At 36.6% G+C, this 23,668-nt stretch overlaps 1 protein-coding gene across 1 annotated transcript; it reads left to right on the top strand.

The window, feature by feature from the left end:
- The first annotated feature begins 7,249 nt into the window (after positions 1–7,249).
- LOC127093455 (endoplasmin homolog) lies at positions 7,250–12,135 on the top strand. The gene is made up of 15 exons (XM_051032380.1): positions 7,250–7,450; positions 7,535–7,655; positions 7,750–7,903; positions 8,004–8,084; positions 8,263–8,374; positions 8,467–8,593; positions 8,697–8,835; positions 9,414–9,522; positions 9,772–9,974; positions 10,082–10,297; positions 10,396–10,561; positions 10,681–10,819; positions 10,916–11,066; positions 11,168–11,572; positions 11,674–12,135. The coding sequence occupies exons 1-15, from the start codon at positions 7,381–7,383 to the stop codon at positions 11,932–11,934; spliced, it is 2,454 nt and encodes an 817-aa protein (XP_050888337.1). The 5' UTR covers positions 7,250–7,380; the 3' UTR covers positions 11,935–12,135.
- Positions 12,136–23,668: the final 11,533 nt, after the last annotated feature.

The raw sequence follows: 23,668 nt of genomic DNA on the forward strand, positions 1-23,668 counted from the left end.
AAAACAAGGCAAAACATCCCGTCCCGATGTTACATCTACCAGAGCATGACTCACTAAGGAACTACACTAGACTCCAAGGACTAGCTTCTACTCAATCACTGCACGTTACCTGAAACATAGTTGTAAGGGTGAGTTCCTCAATCGATATAATAAGCATTATAAAATATCATGTAATGCTAAGTAAATGAACACATCTCATCACCCTAATCATATCACACATTCAGTAACGGCAACATCAACTCATACTCATAATCGTGCTCAACATAAACATCAAAACACACGTATAATATTGGAACACATCCATTCATATTATACACAATACATACATTATGCAATGAGACTCCATGCATGCGGTACCGACTATTCGTGAACATATAGTTCAACCTCACCGATCAAATCCAGATACGGCTACCAAGCTCACTAGTCCCACTCATTTGAGACCTAGTGACTCACTCACTAATTCCTCACCATGGGAATTAGCTACCACCCCAAGGGCTATGCTATGCACGCTAAATCACCTAGCATGCAAACATCAACAACAATCCACAATAACTCACTCACTAATTCCTCACCATGGGAATTAGCTACCACCATAAAGGCCACAATATGCAAGCTAAATCACTTAGTCATGCAAACATCAACAATCATCCACAATGGACATATGCTCACACTCTAAGCCATAAACAGTCCATTCACAATTGCATACATAATAGATACATCCATAGCATTATGCATACAATCATACATCATCCACATATTTATCACATAATCATCTCATGCCACATAATCAATCACAGTATTAGCACGCTCTACTAATACCCCTACCGCTCAAAACAACGGGAAATGATCCCTATTATATCATACGCCAATATAGGCCAAACATCAAACATGCACACCACATTTAAATATAAATTTTTCACTTTTCACACAGTGTTAACCGGTTAACGCCCTGGGTTAACCGGTTAGCGCAACACAGAACATGCTTCCTGGCAATTCACAACAGTGTTAACCGGTTAACACCCTGGGTTAACCGGTTAACGCAAACAGAACAGCAAATTTTCATAAATCACAACAGTGTTAACCGGTTAACACCCTGGGTTAACCGGTTAACGCAAGACAGAAAGCTGTTCCTGCGCTAACGCGAAGCAGAATGCAGAATTCTCCGCATTTCTCACCGTTGGAGGACTTCCGGACCTCCGATTCCGATTCCGTAAAAAGCTACACGTCCAGAAAATCACAACTCATCCAAACATAGATTCAATCACAGCTTTAACATAACTTATTCATCTCAATTTTTCAGCATTCAACATCCCAATTAGGGTCAAATCAATGGCTTATCACTACCCATTACATGTTAACCCATAATACCCATTAAACGACGATAAACCCCCCTTACCTGAGTTAATCCGGCAATCCTTTAGCTTCAAGCTTTTCCCTTCTTCAACCCTTGCTCTCTTGCTCTTCCTCTTTGCCCTTTTCTCACTTTCTGTCGCTTCTCTGGTTTTCACGTGAAAAACCCTTTTTACCAAATGGGACCTTTTTATATATTCCAACTTATATCCCAATAATAATAATAATTCCAAATAATATTCCAATAATAATCTAATTATTTAATTAAATTAATAAATATACTATTAACTTAATTTAAATAATTATCATATTTTATCGGGGTGTTACAGACAGCACGTCCGACGACCGATCCCACAATTTTTTCATCGCTCCACTCTCTATAGGGCAATTGTTTCAGATCCGATACTCATGGATACTCCTCATAACTTTATGCCAAACTACGATGATTTTCCCATATGGTATCAGAATTATCAGAACTTAGATTCTACTGCTTCGGTAGCACACACTGGTAATTCATCTGTTTGTCTCTCTCAATCATCTTCTCTTGGATCTTAAGTCCTTGATTCTAGTGTGTATGATCATGTTACCGGTAATAAAAATCTTTTCTCTTCCCTCTCTACATCCGGTTTCTTACCTACTATAATTTCTGCCAATGGTTCTCAAACCCGATCCGAAAGGATTGGTTCTGTTCGAATTCTACCTTTTCTCTCGGTTACTTCTGTCCTCTATGTACCTAATTGTCCATTTAATTTACTTTCAGTCAGTCGTTTAACTCATTCTCTTGATTGTAGTGTCACCTTTACTAATATTAATGTTACCCTGCAGGATCGGAGTTCGGGACAGACGATTGGTGTGGGATGTGAGTCTCAAGGCCTTTATTACCTCTCAGTGTCATCTTAGACATGCTCAGCCAAAGATTTTCCACTCACTATCCATGCTAAGTTAGGTCATCCCAGTATTTCCAAACTACATAAGTTGGTGCCAAATTTATCGAAGGTATCTAATTTACATTGTGAGTCGTGTCAGCTAGGGAAACACACTCGCGGTCAGTTTCCTAATCAAGTCAATAAACGAGCTTCGTCCCCTTTTACTTTAGTTCACACTGATGTTTGGGGTCCCTCGCGTACTGTCTCTACTCTTGAGTCTATGTATTTTGTCACTTTTATTGATGATTTTTCACGTTGCACATGGTTATTCTTAATGAAGAATATATCTGAATTATTTTCTATTTTTGAACAATTCTATCAAGAAATAAGAACTCAATTCGGTATGTCTATCCGTACCTTAAGAAGTAACAATGCCCGTGAATATTTATCCGAACAATTTCAGAATTTCATGTCACGCAATGGTATTCTCCATCAAATATATTCTCCTCACACACCTCAATAAAACGGGGTATCCGAACGCAAAAATGGCATCTTGTAGAAACCACTCGGACCCTACTTCTCCATGTTAATGTTCCACTTCGGTTTTGGGGGGATGTTGTGCTAACGGCATGTTACCTTATAAATCGCATGCCCTCATCTGTCTTTAACAATAAAATCCCTCATTCAATCTGTTTTCCCAATTCCCCACTTCACCCAATTCCTCCCCGAGTCTTCAGGTCCACATGTTTTGTACACAATCTCTCTCTTGGTCTTGATAAACTCTCAGCTCGATCACTAAAGTGTGTCTTTCTTGGTTATCATCGATCCCCAAAAGGTTATCGTTGTTATTCACATACTCTACAACGATACTTAGTATCGGCCGATGTTACCTTCTTCGAGTTGGTTCCATATTTCGAGTCCAGTCACGTAACTCCAGAACCCATTCAAGAAAGTATTCCCACACCTTTTCCGACAATTATTAATGTCCCGCCTACCATCATCCCCCATAAGTCTAGGGCTCCTGACCCACCCACTTCTCAACCACTTCAAACATATCAGCGTCGTCACCCAACGCCTGTCGTCCCTAAGGTCATACATGTCCCTAAGGTCATACCTGTCCCTGAGGTCATTGCAGACTCTCCTCCGACGCCTCCGCCATCACCAGATCTGATCCTGCAACCTGAGTCTGATCTTCCGATTGCCCTTCGAAAAGGTATATGTCAAACACGAAATCCTTTTCCACATTATATTGATTTATGTTATCATTGTCTTTCCCCTTTGCAGTATACTTGTTTGTCTTCTTTGTCTTCTGTTTCTATTCCTAAAACTCCAGGTGAAGCATTGTCTCACCCTGAGTGGAGGCAAGCAATGTTGATGAAATGTGTGCTCTTCAAAATAGTGGTACCTGGGAACTGGTTCCTCTATCCCATGGGAAATCTTTAGTAGATTGTCGTTGGCTTTATACAATGAAGGTTGGTCCAGATGGTAAGATTGATCGGTTTAAAGCTCGCTTGGTAGCCAAAGGATACACTCAGATTTTTGGATTGGATTATAGTGATACCTTCTCCCCTATAGCCAAAATGGCATCTATTAAACTTCTCCCAGCCATTGCAGCCATTCGACATTGGCCTCTTCATCAACTTGACATCAAAAATGCTTTTTTACATGGTGATCTTGAATAAGAAGTATATATGGAGCAACCACCTGGATTTGTTGCTCAGGGGGAGTCATCGAATATGGTGTGTAGGTTACACAGGTCTCTTTATGGTCTTAAGCAATCTCCTAGAGCTTGGTTCGGCAGATTCAATACTGTAGTACAATAGTTTGGTATGGTCCGTAGTGAAGTTGACCATTCTGTTTTTTATCGTCACTCAGCCCAAGGGTGTATTTATCTTATTGTGTATGTAGATGATATTGGCATAACTAGTAGTGATCAGCATGGTATACTTCTGTTAAAGCAACATCTATCGAATCAATATCAGACAAAAAATCTTGGTAAACTTCGCTATTTCTTGGGTATTGAGGTAGCCCAATATAAAGATGGTTTGGTGATTTCTCAACGGAAATATGCTATGGATATTTTGGAAGAAACCTGTTTGTTGAATGCTAAACCAACTGATACTCCTATGGATCCAGGTGTCAAACTACTACCCAATCAGGGGGAGCCTCTATCTGACTTAGGAAGGTATAGAAGATTGGTTAGAAAGTTGAATTATCTCACAGTCACTCGTCCAGACATTTCTTTTGCAGTTAGTGTGGTAAGTCAGTTCTTAAACTCCCCTTGTCAGGAACACATGGATGATGTTATCTGGATTCTGAGATACATCAAACGTGCTCCAGGAAAAGGTCTAGTGTATGAAAATAAAGGACATACTCAAATAGTTGGATACTTCGATGCTGATTGGGCAGGGTCACCCATTGATAGACGATCCACCTCTGGGTATTGTGTGCTTGTTGGAGGAAACCTTATATCATGGAAAAGTAAGAAACAAAACGTAGTTGCAAGATCAAGCGCCGAGGCAGAGTATAGGGCCATGAAAATGGCAACATGTGAACTTATTTGGTTAAAACAGTTGCTCAAGGAACTTCAAATTGAAGAAGCAAGACCAATGACACTTATTTGTGATAATCAAGCCGCATTGCACATTGCTTCAAATCCAGTCTTCCATGAGAGGACCAAACATATTGAGATAGACTGTCACTTTGTCAGAGAGAAAATCGAATCAGGTGACATCGTCACAAACTTTGTCAACTCTAATGATCAATTGACATACGTGTTTACAAAATCTCTGCGAAGTCCCAGAACTAATTATATATGTAACAAGCTTGGTGCATTTTACTTATATGCTCAAGCTTCGGGGGGAGTGTTGATATTTGTAAATATAATGTTAAGAATATTTGTATATCGAATAGTCCCACATCGACTTTATCATGTAATTAGTTATAACTCTCTATATATAATAAAGTCTCCGTAGTGCTTTTCAAGACACAAGGTTTAACCTAAATATCTCTTAGTCTCTCCTAATTCAACAATAGTGATATCTGAAAAGCTTATAGCCAAACTCATTAGACATGATGAGTTTGGTATAAGGTGTGAACAAATGGTAGAAAAGGAATCCAACTTGACTCAGATGTCTAAAGTAATTTTCTTCTCTGAAAAATACTCTAGTAAAATCAAGGATCTTCATTCTCATCTGAAGGTTTGGGCTAGAATTCTTCTTGGATGCATTAATCCCAGGCCAGCAACCAAGTCCTCTTATTACATCAATAATGATCAATAATATATCCTTTACTATATTGAATCTGGAAAGAAGGTGAATTTTCTCGCACTTCTGTTTCAGGATCTAAGGGATACTGAAAGAGACACTAGAGATGGTAGCAAAAGGACAAAGAGTTACATCCCTTTGAGTAGGCTGATTTCAGATATTCTGATGGAGAGCCAGGTGATTGACTCTTTAACAGATGATCAGTTTATAGAAGGTATGAAATATGTGGTTGGAAAGTTGCTTAACGCCAAAGGTCTGAAGACTATGGGGATTATTACTGAAATGGTAAGTCCTCCTTATGAGTTGCCCAAGGATACCATCCTCAACACAAGGATTCCTTTGAAAGATTTTCCTATCTTTTCAAAGTCATATCATTTGAAAGAGGTGGTAGAGTTTCGGGAGAAGTGTCATACCAATGCTCTTCTGACAACTTTTCTGAAGCTATTTCTCAGAAAAAGAAGAGGAAAACTACTAAGAAGCATTTTGAAAGGATGACCAAGAAGTTTAAGGCTTCTAGGGAACAACAAGATACTTCTGTTGAAGAACCCAGAGCTTCTGGATCTACTTCTACTGGAACTTCTGTTCCTTCTGATATTCGTCTAATTAATGTTGTTAACAGTCCATCCATCTCACCCTCTACCATCACTTCATCCATCCTAACCACACTTCCATACAATGTTCCATATGTTCTGGAACCCATGCCTATTTTTGCTCCCCAATCCAAAAATCCAAATATCATTATTCCACAACCTCTCCAAAAGATAATTTTAATGATGCTGATTTACCCTCTTTTGCAATTAGTTTCGCTACAACACCCGCTGCTCTAGCTAATTGTCCACCCTTTCCAAGTGTTATTTCTATGTTATATATGACCGTGCCTAATGACATATCAGTTGAAGTAGATTTTTCTTTTTGATCAATCAAAACCCTTTCATAAACTGTACAAACTTCTTCCAAAGCATACGATTTTTTGAATGTAGATTATAAGATATATACATATGCATCTTATATATCATTTATTTTGTAGATTATATATGACATAACAAAGCACCATACTACATGAGTTAATATATAATATACAAATCCAAGTCTTCTGAATGACTCATGTTATGATCTTCTACATCCTAAATGATTGTTTATGAAAAATTATTTAGAATAGTTTTAAATTTAAATTATATCTTAAAATTTTGATATAAAAAATTACTATAATATTATTAAAAGGTATTTCTAAAAATGAAAAAACGAACCTTTATCCTTTATCTCATGAATATGATAGTAGAAATTAGTTATCCTCACCCCCACTTTATTTTAGCACATTTATTTATTTTAATATTTTAAAATTAAATAACTAAAAAATATTTATAAAAATTAAATAAATACCAAACACATTAATATAAATACAATCATGTGTTTCAGAGGATAATATTTCTGAGATTGTGGAAATCTAAATTAATATTAAATACATTAATAAAAATAAAATTTCTTATAATAACATTTAAAAAAATAATATTTGAGATTATGATTAATCCAGTACTAATACTAAGATATTGCAAACACGGCAATGGTGGACTTACATTTTTCTCAGTTGCCTCGGTGGGTCCATCCATCAGCGACACACGCATTAACATTCCACGTCTTAGCAAGTATAATAAACCAATTAAAAAATGCCACGTCGCACAAAATAATACATCACCGTCCGATCATCCACGCTGGCAAATCAGACCCCTCACAACACTAAGAAACTTCCCGTAACAAATACGGTATGCAACAAATAAACAGAACTGAGATCGAGAGAGTGTATATATGGAACAAGTGTAATAACGAAATCTTCAACCTAAACTTAACTGAAGATTAATCTCAGTGTTAGAAGCTACTAGAAACTGTGAAAACTCATTGCAATGAGGAAGAGGACTATCCCTTCCGCGCTTCTTCTTCTCTGTATTCTCTTTCTCTTTGTTGCAGATCAAGGTATACGCATTGATTTTTCTATGCACATTTCAATGTTTCTTCATAGTTCAATTTTGATATCTGAATCGGAAATTTGTTCGTTAGGTCAAAAGTTTCAGGCGAATGCGGAAGATAATTCCGATGAGCTTGTAGATCCACCTAAGGTGGAAGACAAGATCGGTGCTGTTCCGCAAGGACTTTCAACCGATTCAGATGTGGCAAAGAGGTATATATCTTTGAATCTCTAGTTTATAGTTTATTGGATCTTTGATTCTATGTATTGATTTGTGATTTTGGTATTTGAACTTGTGTGAATGAAGAGAAGCGGAGTCGATCTCGAAGAGATCGCTACGAAGCAACGCGGAGAAGTTTGAGTTTCAAGCCGAAGTTTCGCGGCTTATGGATATTCTCATCAATTCGCTTTACAGTAACAAAGATATCTTCCTTAGGGAGCTTATTTCAAATGCTTCGGATGTATGTTTATTCTCCTTTAGAATTTGGAAAATCGTTGCATTTTGATTTTCTACATTGTAATTGGACTTTGTATTGATCGGAACTGAGTTCTTTGTTCTAGGCATTGGACAAGATTAGGTTCCTCTCTCTAACTGATAAGGATACTTTGGGTGAAGGTGACAACGCCAAGCTTGAAATCCAGGTTAGTTTTGCTACATATTTAATCTATAAGCATTTATCTGTTGTAGTATTTCATAAGTTAACTAGTTTATTTCTCTATCGTTTTTCTTTTCGTAAATTATGATAACCTGTGAAATATATTTTATTGCTGTTTTAGGGGTTTATTTAGTAAAACTAAATTGTATTATGCACTGCAACAGATTAAGTTAGATAAGGAAAAGAAAATTCTTTCGATTAGAGACAGAGGTATTGGTATGACAAAGGAGGATTTGATAAAGAATTTGGGGACCATAGCTAAATCTGGAACTTCAGGTATGTGTATAATTTTATGTGACTTTTTCTGAAATGGTTACTGCTTGTAATTTGGCGTGAAAATTTTTAATTGGAACTACGTGGCCATGCAGCGTTTGTTGAAAAATTGCAGACAAGTGGCGATCTCAATCTAATTGGGCAATTTGGAGTTGGTTTCTACTCTGTGTATCTTGTTGCTGACTATGTTGAAGTTATTAGCAAGCATAATGATGACAAACAGTGAGTGTTTTAGATTGGAGATTGCTTTTCTGATTGGTATGTCATGTATGTTTTCTGAAATTTTATTCCAACCTGTTGATTTTGGAAATTATTTGACTTTCAGGTATGTATGGGAATCCAAAGCTGATGGAGCATTTGCAATTTCAGAAGATACATGGAATGAACCCATAGGACGTGGAACAGAGATTAGATTGCACCTCAAAGAAGAGGCTGGGGAGTATGCAGAAGAGTTTAAGCTCAAAGTATGCCCCCAAATTAGTAGTTTATTACTTTATTTTTACACACTTGCTTGATTTTAAAATTACATGTGTTCTATTTTACTCCACACAAGTCTTACTTTATACTAGATGGGGATCATTCACTTTAACCTTGATGGCAACAATATAAACTGTGCATCTATAGCCAGTGATACTACCTTCACTTAAAAATATTATTTGAGTGTGTTCTTTTTTATCATAAATCAAAACTTGTAGTGTCTTGTAGGTTCTTTAACTCTTAGGGTGTGCCTAAGATACGGTCGGAAGTGATTGCCTGTGATATTATATTCAATGTGAAAATATACAATGTTTAAGTAGAGTAGGGGTAGTGTTTCATGTAGTACTGCATTCCTAAAAAGCTAAGTTCCTATGAGTTAAATTAAACTTTACGGGCGGATTGGTTTACGAAACCAGCATATGTTTTACTATCTTTCTTATAGTTTAAAAGAGGGCAGAAAAAAAAAGAGAAATCTGTTTTAATATATATTCTTACATTATTTATTTTCAATATACAATTGTCAATCTATCACTATATCTGACTTAATTACTACTATTTTTCACAGGAATTGGTCAAGAGATACTCTGAATTTATTAACTTCCCTATCCATATTTGGGCAAGCAAAGAGGTCGACGTGGAGGTTCCTGCTGATGAAGATCAGGATGAAGATTCAAGTATGTATAATTTATGGATTCGGTTGGATCCAATGTTGTTTAATGGAGGCTCCAAATCTGGCTGATTTTTTGTCATTTGCCATTGGCAACATAGGCCGCAATGGCATGTTTATTTGGCGGTTTTTGGCTTTCTTCCATCCACATGCTGGATCTTCATTTTCTAGATGCTGCTTTTTTGTTTGTCCAGTATTTATATGTTAATTGACTTGGAATTGATGTCTTTCGTACCATATTTTTCTCCTGAAACAGCTGAAAGCTCCTCCAAGGAAGAAAATGAAGATGAAGAAGATGCTGATAAAGGTGAAGACGAAGAAGAAAAGCCTAAAACAAAGACAGTGAAGGAAACAACTTATGAGTGGGAACTTTTAAATGATGTGAAAGCTATATGGCTGCGGAGTCCAAAGGAGGTAACAGAGGAAGAGTATACCAAATTCTACAACTCTCTTGCCAAGGTAATATTGCCATCATTATTTATGTGATACCTCCCAGGAACTATCGAGATATCTACATCTCTTTGAGCTTGTTAATATTTATATAGTTGAGAATTTATGTTGCGCAGGATTTTAGCGGCGAGAAACCTTTATCATGGAGCCACTTTACTGCTGAAGGTGATGTCGAGTTCAAAGCAGTCCTTTATGTGCCACCTAAAGCACCTCAGGACTTATACGAAAGTTATTACAATTCAAACAAATCAAACTTGAAGTTGTATGTTAGACGAGTATTCATTTCAGATGAATTTGATGAATTGTTGCCTAAGTATCTGAGCTTTTTGATTGTAAGTGGATGTGCTGTTTTATTTTAGGTTGTAGACTAATGTGTTATGAACATCCGAGTAGGTTTACTTAATGTATGTTCTTTTGGCATTGGGAACAGGGTCTTGTTGATTCTGACACTTTGCCACTGAATGTATCACGAGAAATGCTTCAACAACACAGTAGTCTGAGGACAATAAAAAAGAAACTTATTAGGAAAGCCCTTGATATGATCCGTAAGCTTGCTGAAGAGGATCCTGATGAGTCCACTGACAAAGAAAAGAAAGGTATGGTGTAATGACTATATGTGCCAGAATCCCAATTCTTTTATAGTCTCTATTCTGTGGCAGCCCCATAACTGAATTCCATTAACTGACCTCACACTTCTACCAATATAACTTTGCAGAAGAGTCGTCTCCTGAAGTTGATGAGAAGAGAGGTCAATACACTAAGTTCTGGAATGAATTTGGAAAATCCATTAAACTTGGTATCATTGAGGATGCCACCAACAGAAATCGTTTGTCTAAACTGCTCAGATTTGAGACGTACTACCTCTTTCCTTGTAATTTAACTCTTATAGCAGTGTAATTTCCCCATTTCATCAGTTAACAATGTTACTGATTCTTGGAACTTATTTACAGCACCAAGTCTGAGGGTAAATTGGTATCTCTCGACCAGTACATATCTAGAATGAAAGCGGGACAGAAGGATTTCTTTTACATAACTGGAGCCAGCAAAGAACAGCTTGAAAATTCTCCATTCCTAGAGCGGCTTAAGAAGAAGAATTATGAGGTGCAGCTAGAATTGTTTGAATTTCTATGCAGTCTTTTGTTGCTAGAAATTGTATTTATTTTGATGTCTTACAAGTGTATTTATTTTTCAATTTGCTACAGGTTATTTTCTTCACAGATCCAGTTGATGAATACTTGATGCAATATCTGATGGATTATGAAGATAAGAAGTTTCAAAATGTGTCCAAGGAGGGTCTGAAACTTGGAAAGGATTCAAACGACAAGGAACTAAAGGAATCCTTCAAGGATCTAACAAAATGGTGGAAAGATTCCCTTTCAAATGACAATGTTGATGATGTGAAGATATCCAACCGATTGGATAACACTCCTTGTGTGGTTGTGACATCAAAGTTTGGTTGGAGTGCAAACATGGAGAGAATCATGCAAGCTCAAACTCTGTCAGATGCTAAAAAGCAAGCTTACATGCGTGGCAAGAGGGTTCTTGAGATCAATCCTAGACACCCGATCATCAAGGAACTCCGGGAGAGAGTAGTTAAGAACCCTGAGGTACATTCTAAATTTGAATTGCTGTGTTGTCTTATTTCATCCAGTTGCTTCTCCCTTCAATATGGTTAGACTTTTTGGTTAACACAATGCTTACTTTTCAGGACGAGAGTGTGAAGCAAACAGCACAGCTAATATACCAGACTGCACTCTTGGAGAGTGGTTTCTTGTTGAAGGATCCTAAGGAATTTGCTTCCAGAATTTATGATTCAGTGAAGACTAGCTTAGACATAAGTCGTGATGCAACCGTTGAAGAGGAAGATGAGACCGAAGTTGAGGTTGAAAGTGAAACAAAAGAAGAGTCTACTCCAGTTCCTGAAGCCAATGAAGTAAGTCATGATGCAGATGTCAAGGACGAGTTGTAGATTTGCAGGATATCCTCTCTTTTTTACCGATGTAGCTGTCAGTTGCCGTTATTTCTTGGGTCAGCATTAAGACACATTGTAAAAGTTCGCTGTCATGAGTTTTAGTTAATTTCCTAAGTTAAAGGACCCATCTGTTGGAATTTTGCCTTAGCACAGTCATTAGTATTAACATAATGTTCAAGAAATATTGCTTCTGTTTTCTATCCTTAATTTTTGTCAAAAATAGTCTAGCAGCAATTCTGCCCTCTTTATTTATAATTGATCAGCCTCTATTGCCTGGAATGGTGATGTTCCACCACATGAACATTTAAAATCCTGCACTGCAGGACATTTGGAACTATTGTCTAAATTCTGGCAGAATTTTCCTCTCTAAATCTCAGTTTTTGTTATTTTTGTAATAAAAAGTACCAATGCAGATAAAATTGGCTAACCAAAACGGGATGATTTTTTTTAACATCAGCAATGCCAGACAACATAATTGTTAATCACAATTAGGCTGGCCTACCACCAAAGTTTTCTAAGCCAAGCAAACACTATTTTTTATATTTCCATATATCTGTCCCTAATTAAATAATCACAACCATGCCTATAAAGGCTCCTTTGCTGTATCTTTTAGTCCATGAAATTCTGATTGCAATTGTTTCCCTATACTTGAGAGTTAATTCTGCATTTTGAATATTGCAAAGTGAAGAAGATTATCATATAATAATATTATAGTAGGAATCAATAATGCGGAGCATGAGTTGGACTCGGAGCAGAGTCTAGTGAAAAAGTTGGGAAACATATACCATTATTAACTAAAATAAGTGATTAAGATTAAGAAGAAAAAAAGAGTTACACACTTGGATGAGAATTAATAAACTAGTCTCTTTTTCCATTCATAAAACAGAAAATAGTGTAATAGTACATTATTAAATTGCAAGGATATAAATATCATCTAATAGGAACATATTTTCTTCTCTATTTATCATGTCCTTTTTCTAATCCAAACAATATTTGTTTGAATGCATTTAAATTTTACCTTATCTTTTTGTTTTGGAAATAGTTTAAAAAATGGAAATGTACAAAAAGAAAAAGAAATATATTTGAAAATAACGATATCAAATGTAATAATTATGGATGTTTTTTTGTTTATATTGAAATTGAGATTTTTTTTTCTTATGTCGGAATGGAATATGTATTTAATCGTTTGTCTTTAATACATTTATCTAATTCGAACCCATTAGTCTTTAATATATTCACAAAGTTAAGGGCTATAAACATTCAATTCAAGGCTTCAATAGAACTAAGTGTCTATTGTCAACCCTTCAAAAATACTATTGCATGATTTTATCAATTTGTCAATCCAATCATTTTAATTTACACTATCAATTAGACAAATAAATAATTAACAAATGTCACAAATAAATTTCTAGCAAATCTCTATTTGCATGCCAACGGTCACTCATCCATTGGTTGCCTCAAACAAAAGTATTTTCCCCTTCTCTCTCCCGTTTCCTCTCACTCTCATCCCTATTTCTCTTACCATCTCCAGTTTTCTCTCTTTCCGAAACCCTATATCGCCGTTGTCCGGTTTCCGAATCGCATGAAATGTGTCTGGATGATTTGCAGTAGTAATAATAAATACATGTTGATGTTATTATTCTTTTTTGTTGTTTGTTCAGGAGCAATGAAATGCCTTCTCAATGGTGTTCTTGAACAACGTGATACCGTATGCATGAATTTATACAAAACGTGTATTCCCCAAGAGGTCAAACCAGCTTTTTCCTTTAAGCTCTGATTCAGATTCACTGCTTATGTAATATATTTTCTGAATGGAACTCAATTTTTATCTCTAGTTCTTTTGCTGATTAAAATGTTTAATACTGGTTCGTCAAGTTTATTAGAAGTAATTCATATTTAATAGTTGTAATATTTTCTTAGACCCTAAGTTTGTTAGAGGGTATTTTAGTATTTTATCCTATTCTAGTAACCCTAGTTTTAGCTTATAAATAGGGTGACAATCATTGTAACTTTTATCATGTTTGTAGCCGTCATTCTCTTAATAGAATATTCATCTTTCATTCTACCTTTGCACCAACAATTGGTATCTAGAGCTCCGGTTCGGATTCATTGGGAAACACGGGAAACACGAGTGAACGTGAGGTCTTGTGTGTTTGATTTTGATTCTTAGATTCGTGTTGAATCTTGAACAAAATCTGATCAGAATTTTAATTCTGTGGGTTGGGAAACACTGTGTGAGAAATCTGAGTGTACTGTGCAAGGTAGAAAGATGAACGGAAACGGCAACATGAACACCAAACTTCCAGTATTTGACGGTAAAAACTGGAATCGTTGGATGATCCAAATGCGTGTACTGTTCGGTGCTCAAGATGTTCTAGATCTTGTCACTGATGGTTATGTTCCGGTAGCAGCAGATGCGACGGATGAACAGAAAAACGCGCAGAAGGAAGTAAGGAAGAAGGATCAGAAAGCATTGTTCTTCATTCATCAATGTGTTGATGTAAATGTGTTTGAGAAGATTGCAGATTCAACGACAGCAAAGGCTGCGTGGGACACACTGGTTAGATGTTATGGTGGTGACGCATCAGTGAAGAAGGTGAAGCTTCAGTCCTTGAGAAAGCAATATGAGAATCTCAACATGAAGAATAATGAGAAAGTTTCTGAATACATCTCCAGAGTGATTCTGATCACTAATGAGATGAAAGCGTGTGGAGAAACTCTTTCTGAAGAAACAATCATGGAGAAGGTATTGAGATCCCTTACCTCTCAATTTGATTACATTGTGGTAGCAATAGAACATTCCAAGGATCTGAGCACAATGAGAATTGAAGAGCTGCAGAGCAGTCTAGAAGCGCAAGAGTTGCGTTTGACTGAAAGAACTTCTGAAAGGGAAGTAGAGCAGCAGGCTCTGAAAGCAACTTCTGATAGGAGGTATCAGAAGCAGTCAGAAGCCAGGAGAAGATCTGATGGTGGTCAGAAGTCAGAAAGCTCAACCTCTGATAGACAAAAGAATGCTCAGAAGGGAAAAGAGAAGTATGACAAGAAGAAAATCCAATGTTACTGCTGTAAGAAGTTTGGTCATTTTGCTAGAGACTGTTGGTCAAACAAGGAGAGAAAATCAGAAGAAGCAAATATAGCCAGAAGTTCTGATGACGAATCTGTGCTATTGATGGCCTCTGAATCTGATGATATGGATCTGATAGACTGGTGGTATATGGACACTGGCTGTTCAAATCATCTTACTGGAAACAAGAAATGGCTGGTTGACTTTGACTCTGAAAAAAGGACAAAGATCAGATGTGCTGATGACAAATATCTTAATGCAGAAGGTATGGGAAATGTCAGAGTGATTCTGAACAATGGGAAAACAGCATTGATTCAGAACGTGTGGTATGTACCTGGCATCAGAAGCAATCTGATGAGTGTGGGACAATTAATTGAGAAAGGTTTCTCAGTTACCATGAAGGACAATCTTCTGAAGCTGTATGACTGCAATCAGAAGTTGATTATGGAGTCAGAACAGGGAAGGAATAGAACATTCAAGGTGAATGTCAGAACTGCAGACTCAGAATGTCTTAGTGCAACAAGTGCTGAGAAGGAGAGTGAGCTGTGGCACAGAAGATTTGGTCATTTGAATTTCAGAAGCTTAAAACATCTGAATTCAAAGAAGTTGGTACATGGAATTCCTGCAATTAAGAAGCCTGAAAAGTCATGCAAAGTTTGCATGGAAGGAAAACAACCACGATTGCCATTTGCGTCAGAAACTGCTCCAAGAGCAAAACATGCCTTGGGAGTTGTACATTCTGATGTGTGTGGTCCATTTCCAGTAGCATCGATTGGAGGGAATAAATATTTTGTGTTATTTGTTGATGAATTCACAAGAATGACATGGGTATCCCTTATTAAGTTTAAACACGAGGTGTTTGATGAATTCAAGAAGTTTAGAATGAAGGCTGAGAATCAGAGTGGTCAGAAGTTGAAGATTCTTAGAACTGACGGTGGAGGTGAGTATAACTCCAAAGAGTTCCAGAAGTTCTGTGAGGAGAATGGAATTGAGTATGAGGTTACTGCTCCTTATACCCCTCAACACAATGGTCTTGCTGAAAGAAGAAACCGCACTTTGCTTGATATGGTGAGAAGCATGCTAAAGGAGAAGAAGCTTCCTCAGAAGCTCTAGGGAGAAGCTGTTGCCACTGCAACGTATGTACTCAACCGATGTCCTACGAAGAAGTTGAAGGAAATAGTTCCAATACAGAAGTGGACTGGAGATAAGCAAAATGTTAGTCATCTGAAGGTGTTTGGTTCTGTTTGCTATAAACATGTTCCAGAAGCCAGAAGACAGAAGCTGGATGATAGAAGCAAAGTGATGATTCTGATAGGGTACCACAGTACAGGTGCATACAAGCTCTATTGTCCAGAAACCAATAAAATTGAATTCAGTAGAGATGTGATTGTGAAGGAATCAGAAGTTTGGAATTGGGATAAGTCTCAATCTGATTCTGATGTTAGAACCTCTGAAGAAAGGTCAGAGTTAAGAATTTCTGAAGACATTGATTCTGATTCTGATAGTGATTCTGACTCTGGAGAAGACTCTGAAGATGAAGGTGACTCTGATGATTCAAACTCTGATGACCCAGACTCTGATGGTAATCCAGATTCTGGTGGCAATTCAGACTCTGGAAATATGCCAGCCCCTGAAGATGGTCAAAGCTCTGGAGGAAGTCAACCATCTGAAGCTAGAAACTCTGAAGCTCAAGACTCTGAACAAGTTCAGAGACCACAAAGAATCAGAAACATCCCCAGAAGATATGCAGAATTTGACATGCTGCAAGACACTGAAGTAGACTCTGAAGGAGAAGTTATTCAGTGTGCCATGTTAGTAGACTCTGAACCCATAAGTACAGAAGAGGCTCTTAAGCAGAAGCTCTGGCTGAAGGCCATGAAAGAAGAACTTGATGCTATAGAGAGAAACAAGACTTGGAAGCTGACAGAACTTCCAAAAGACAAGAAAGCCATCAGCGTCAAATGGGTTTTCAAGCAGAAGTTAAAGCCAGATGGTTCAATTGGCAAACATAAAGCAAGGTTGGTAGCCAGAGGATTTCTACAGAAACCTGGGTTAGATTACTCTGAAGTGTTTGCACCTGTAGCAAGACATGAAACAATCAGAATGGTGATTGCAATAGCTGCTAACAGGAATTGGCCTCTGATGCATTTAGATGTAAAATCTGCATTTCTGAACGGTCCATTAGAAGAAGAAGTTTACGTGTCACAACCTTCTGGATTTGTTAAAAAGAATCAGGAAGGGATGGTGTACAGATTATACAAAGCTCTATATGGATTGAAACAAGCGCCCAGAGCTTGGAATCAAAAGATTGATTCATTTCTCAAGAAGCAAGGCTTTCAGAAATGTGAGATGGAGTATGGTGTCTATGTTCAGCATACTTCTGAAGGAAATATGACTCTGGTATGTTTATATGTTGATGATATACTGCTGACTGGAAGTTCTGAACAGGAGATAGCCAAGTTCAAGAAAGTTCTGATGAATGAATTCGAAATGACTGATCTAGGCAAAATGACATACTTTCTAGGGATGGAATTCAGATACTCTGAGAAAGGTATTATTTTGCATCAGCTCAAGTATGAATTAGAACTTCTGAAGAGATTTGAACTGAAGAATTGTAAGATTGCTGTCACACCTTCTGATACAATTCAGAAACTGGATTCTGACTCTGATGGAAAGGATGTGGACGCTACAACCTTCAAACAGTTGGTTGGTTCTCTGAGGTATTTGTGCAATACCAGACCTGATATTTGCTATTCAGTTGGGATGGTTAGTAGGTTCATGAGTAAACCTAAGTGGTCCCATTACCAAGCTGCTGTCAGGATTCTGAGGTATATCAAGGGAACTCTGAAGTATGGAGTATTATTTCCTTCTGGAAGAAAGGATGAGTCAGAACTTCTGAGTTATTCAGATTCTGATTGGTGTGGAGACAGAGTTGACAGAAGAAGTACGTCTGGGTACTTATTCAAATTTCTGGGAGGTCCCATTTCTTGGTGTTCCAAGAAGCAACCTGTTGTGGCGTTGTCAACTTGTGAAGCTGAATACATTGCAGGTGCTGTTACTGCATGCCAAGCTGTGTGGATTCTGAATCTATTGCAGGATCTGAAGATTAAAGTAAACAAACCTCTGAAGCTGATGATTGACAACAAGTCTGCAATCAATCTTGCCAGAAACCCAGTGTTGCATGGGAGAAGTAAGCACATTGAGACCAAGTATCATTTTCTGAGACATCAAGTTCAGAGGGGAGTGTTAGAAGTTGTACACTGCAGCACTCAGAAACAGTTGGCAGATGTTCTGACGAAAGCCATCAAGACTGATCAATTTCTCAGATTAAGGGATGGAATTGGTGTTATAAGTTTTGATGGAATATGAATTAAGGGATGGTATTAGAAGTAATTCATATTTAATAGTTGTAATATTTTCTTAGCCCCTAAGTTTGTTAGAGGGTATTTTAGTATTTTATCCTATTCTAGTAACCCTAGTTTTAGCTTATAAATAGGGTGACAATCATTGTAACTTTTATCATGTTTGTAGCCGTCATTCTCTTAATAGAATATTCATCTTTCATTCTACCTTTGCACCAACAAAGTTGTTGTCATTACTGTAATAAGAGTTGTTGATTAAAATGTTTAAAAAGAGTAGATATTGCTTTTGAGGCATTTGCTCATACTTTGTCTGAGCATCGAGGTATGTTGGTGTTCTCATTTCAACTTCCAGGTTGTGGAGTTGAATGTGTGTTTGGTTGGAGGAGAAGCTATGGTGATTAAGGAGTTGCTTTCGTGTTATGCAATTTTTGATGATGTAATGGTGTGGATTCTTCTGAGGTTAAGTTGAACTTGCATGGATTTCACTTGGGTTCAGCTTATAAAAAAGTTAAACAGTTGAGTTATTATAAATATTTAACTTTAAACATGATGTATTTGGTCTTAAAAATATGATTAAGGTTGAAATAAAATTTTAGTGTAAAAAAAAGTATTCAAATGTATTTGGCCTTTAAAATATGATTAAGGTTGATATAAAATTTTGTTGTGAAAAAATGAGTATTAACCTAGGTGAATTGAAATTATTTTTATAATAATTTATAATTTTTATAATATCAAATGTTTATAATTAGATCTTACGTGTGACTGTCACCGCAATATCAATTTTATTTTAACAATTGCATTTATTTAATAGGTTAGCATTCTTATTTTGAAATATTGAAATTACTAATGTTTTAAAAATCGGATCGATCATTGAATCGATGAAGGTATTTAGTTAATGGTTCATTGGTCGAATCATTGGGTCACTGGTTGACTGCATGATTAAATCTGATAAAATTGGAAAACTCTGTTGAATAGACCCGTTAGAATAATAAAATTATATAGGTATTAAATCGGTCAAATTGGATGACTTGGTGTAAAAAAAACTACTCTTAAAAAATTTAAAAATATTATTCACAAGTTCATAATTTAAATTCAAATTTGAGTCCATTATAAATTTGAGTCAAATAATTGATTTAAAAATTTAATCAAAGTATCAATCTCAAATATAAACTATATTTGTTGTCTATCAAACATGAATTATCATTTATTTTATGCAACACTTCAACTCAATTAATAGAAACCAATCATATTAATCATAGAAAAGAAAATAGAGTATGTTCAAATTCTGCAATTTATCAATGCTATAATATTATAATAAATTCTATTTACTATATTTAACATCAGTGTTATCAATTTTTAAAAGAAAGAATATCAAAGGTCTCTTATATATATTTTATTTTACTTTTTTAAATAATAAAAAACGATGTCGTTTTAATTTATAAAAAAACATTTAAACAATTGGTTTTCCAAAATCGTCGATTTTCTGATTTACATCGATTTTGACCGATTCTCACCAGTTCAATTACATATCCGATCCAACAATTGAACTAGACCGGTTACCACTCCGATTTCCAGTTTAATCGATCAAACCGACCGATCCGATCCGATTTTTAAAACTATGATTGAAACTTTCTTTTTCTTCTTCCTCTATTTCAGATGCACCTAAATTTACACGTGCAATTAAATAATTTATTTTAAATTTAAATATATATTTAAATAAATTTTATACATATCAAATTAATTTACTCCCGCGGACACACTCTTTGGCGGAGACACTTCACTAACACATTTAAAAAAAAAAGGTAGATTCAATTTATCCATTTTACTCTACTTAGAAATATCATCTTTTATGAATATTTTTTCCTTTGTTTTCTTTACTACATGAAAGATGTTCCACTCATTCTCTTACTCCTAACGCCTTTATTGATAATTCTCATCTTTTTTCTATCATATCCAACCACGTATTATTTCAAATTCTCGTTTTCCCCTATTTAAAAATCTAGATAGTTTTGATCATAGTTTTAAATTATCGATCACGTCACATGATGTACCCGTAATATTGCAGTTACGATTGTGTCCGCACCACATTAGACCGCAATTGTAGTGTGATTAAATCACAATAAAAATCGCATAATAAAGTCATAACAATCGTATCATAACACCGGTCGCATAAGCCCGCATTGGACTGCATCGGGTCACAAGAGATTATGCAATGTTCACAAAAATGATTTGGTCTATCTTCCTTCCAATTTATACCATATATTAAACTATGTTTTAAAAAGATCATAGATATTTAAAATAATGATGAATTGGTTTATATATATATATATATATATGAAAATTTATAAAGAAAATAGAATACATGTGAAATATAATATAAATAATAAAGTATAATATTTTATGTTGATAAAATTTAAATTTACGCTGCTAACGACCGCAATCAACATCGCACAACAAGTAAAATAGCCGCAATTTAAAAAGATGGTTTTGATATTTTGTCATCCATGTTGTGACAACACATGTTTCTCTACTCCTGCAGATGTTGTAATATGTTTTGCCACACATATTTTCGGTCCTATTGTGTTGGTGCAAAGGTAGACTGAAAGATGAATATTCTATTAAGAGAATGACGGCTACAAAACATGATTAAAAGTTACAATGATTGTCACCCTATTTATAAGCTAAAACTAGGGTTACTAGAATATGATAAAATACTAAAATACCCTCTAACAAACTTAGGGGCTAAGAAAATAATATAATTAATAAATATGAATTACTTCTAATACCATCCCTTAATTCATATTCCATCAAAACTTGTAACACCAATTCCATCCCTTAATCTGAGGAATTGATCAGTCTTGATAGCTTTCGTCAGAGCATCTGCTAACTGTTTCTGAGTGCTGCAGTGTACAACTTCTAACACTCCCCTCTGAACTTGATGTCTCAGAAAATGATACTTGGTCTCAATGTGCTTGCTTCTCCCATGCAACACGGGGTTTCTGGCAAGATTGATTGCAGACTTGTTGTCAATCATCAGCTTCAGAGGTTTGTTTACTTTAATCTTCAGATCCTGCAATAGATTCAGAATCCACACAGCTTGGCATGCAGTAACAGCGCCTGCAATGTATTCAGCTTCACAAGTTGACAACGCCACAACAGGTTGCTTCTTGGAACACCATGAAATGGGACCTCCCAGAAATTTGAATAAGTACCCAGACGTACTTCTTCTGTCAACTCTGTCTCCACACCAATCAGAATCTGAATAACTCAGAAGTTCTGACTCATCCTTTCTTCCAGAAGGAAATAATACTCCATACTTCAGAGTTCCCTTGATATACCTCAGAATCCTGACTGCAGCTTGGTAATGGGACCACTTAGGTTTACTCATGAACCTACTAACCATCCCAACTGAATAGCAAATATCAGGTCTGGTATTGCACAAATACCTCAGAGAACCAACTAACTGTTTGAAGGTTGTAGCGTCCACATCCTTTCCATCAGAGTCAGAATCCAGCTTCTGATTTGTATCAGAAGGTGTGACAGCAATCTTACAATTCTCTAATTCAAATCTCTTCAGAAGTTCTAATTCATACTTGAGCTGATGCAAAATAATACCTTTCTCAGAGTATCTGAACTCCATCCCTAGAAAGTATGTCATTTTGCCTAGATCAGTCATTTCGAATTCATTCATCAGAACTTTCTTGAACTTGACTATCTCCTGTTCAGAACTTCCAGTCAGCAGTATATCATCAACATATAAACATACCAGAGTCATATTTCCTTCAGAAGTATGCTGAACATAGACACCGTACTCCATCTCACATTTCTGAAAGCCTTGCCTCTTGAAAAATGAATCAATCTTCAGATTCCAAGCTCTGGGCGCTTGTTTCAATCCATATAGAGCTTTGTATAATCTGTACACCATCCCTTCCTGATTCTTTTTCACAAATCCAGGAGGTTGTGACACGTAAACTTCTTCTTCTAATGGACCGTTCAGAAATGCAGATTTTACATCTAAATGCATCAGAGGCCAATTCCTGTTAGCAGCTATTGCAATCACCATTCTGATTGTTTCATGTCTTGCTACAGGTGCAAACACTTCAGAGTAATCCAACCCAGGTTTCTGTAGAAATCCTCTGGCTACCAACCTTGCTTTATGTTTGCCAATTGAACCGTCTGGCTTTAACTTCTGCTTGAAAACCCATCTGACGCTGATGACTTTCTTGTCTTTTGGAAGTTCTGTCAGCTTCCAAGTCTTGTTTCTCTCTATAGCATCAAGTTCTTCTTTCATGGCCTTCAGCCAGAGCTTCTGCTTAAGAGCCTCTTCTGTACTTATGGGTTCAGAGTCTACTAACATGGCACACTGAATAACTTCTCCTTCAGAGTCTACTTTAGTGTCTTGCAGCATGTCAAATTCTGCATATCTTCTGGGGATGTTTCTGATTCTTTGTGGTCTCTGAACTTGTTCAGAGTCTTGAGCTTCAGAGTTTCTAGCTTCAGATGGTTGACTTCCTCCAGAGCTTTGACCATCTTCAGGGTCTGGCATATTTCCAGAGTCTGAATTGCCACCAGAATCTGGATTACCATCAGAGTCTGGGTCATCAGAGTCTGGATCATCAGAGTCACCTTCATCTTCTGAGTCTTCTCCAGAGTCAGAATCACTATCAGAATCAGAATCAATGTCAGAGTTTACTCCAACTTCAGAAATTCTTAACTCTGACCTTTCTTCAGAAGTTCTAACATCAGAATCAGATTGAGACTTATCCCAATTCCAAACTTCTGATTCCTTCACAATCACATCTCTGCTGAATTCAATTTTATTGGTTTCTGGACAATAGAGCTTGTATGCACCTGTACTGTGGTACCCTATCAGAATCATCACTTTGCTTCTATCATCCAGCTTCTGTCTTCTGGCTTCTGGAACATGTTTATAGCAAACAGAACCAAACACCTTCAGATGACTAACACTTTGCTTATCTCCAGTCCACTTCTGTATTGGAACTATTTCCTTCAACTTCTTCGTAGGACATCGGTTGAGTACATACGTTGCAGTGGCAACAGCTTCTCCCCAGAGCTTCTGAGGAAGTTTCTTCTCCTTTAGCATGCTTCTTACCATATCAAGCAAAGTGCGGTTTCTCCTTTCAGCAAGACCATTGTGTTGAGGGGTATAAGGAGCAGTAACCTCATGCTCAATTCCATTCTCCTCACAGAACTTCTGGAACTCTTTGGAGTTATACTCACCTCCACCGTCAGTTCTAAGAATCTTCAACTTCTGACCACTCTGATTCTCAGCCTTCATTCTGAA

The sequence above is a fragment of the Lathyrus oleraceus genome, chromosome 6, assembly GCF_024323335.1.
Source record: "Lathyrus oleraceus cultivar Zhongwan6 chromosome 6, CAAS_Psat_ZW6_1.0, whole genome shotgun sequence".
In the NCBI taxonomy this organism is placed as follows: Eukaryota; Viridiplantae; Streptophyta; class Magnoliopsida; order Fabales; family Fabaceae; genus Lathyrus; species Lathyrus oleraceus.

Excerpts from the sequence above, each read along its gene's own strand:
- LOC127093455 (XM_051032380.1), top strand. The coding sequence starts at position 7,381 with ATGAGGAAGAGGACTATCCCTTCCGCGCTTCTTCTTCTCTGTATTCTC. Across the intron at positions 7,904-8,003 it reads TTATTTCAAATGCTTCGGAT|GCATTGGACAAGATTAGGTT; the intron begins GTATGTTTATTC and ends TCTTTGTTCTAG. Across the intron at positions 10,820-10,915 it reads AAACTGCTCAGATTTGAGAC|CACCAAGTCTGAGGGTAAAT; the intron begins GTACTACCTCTT and ends ACTTATTTACAG.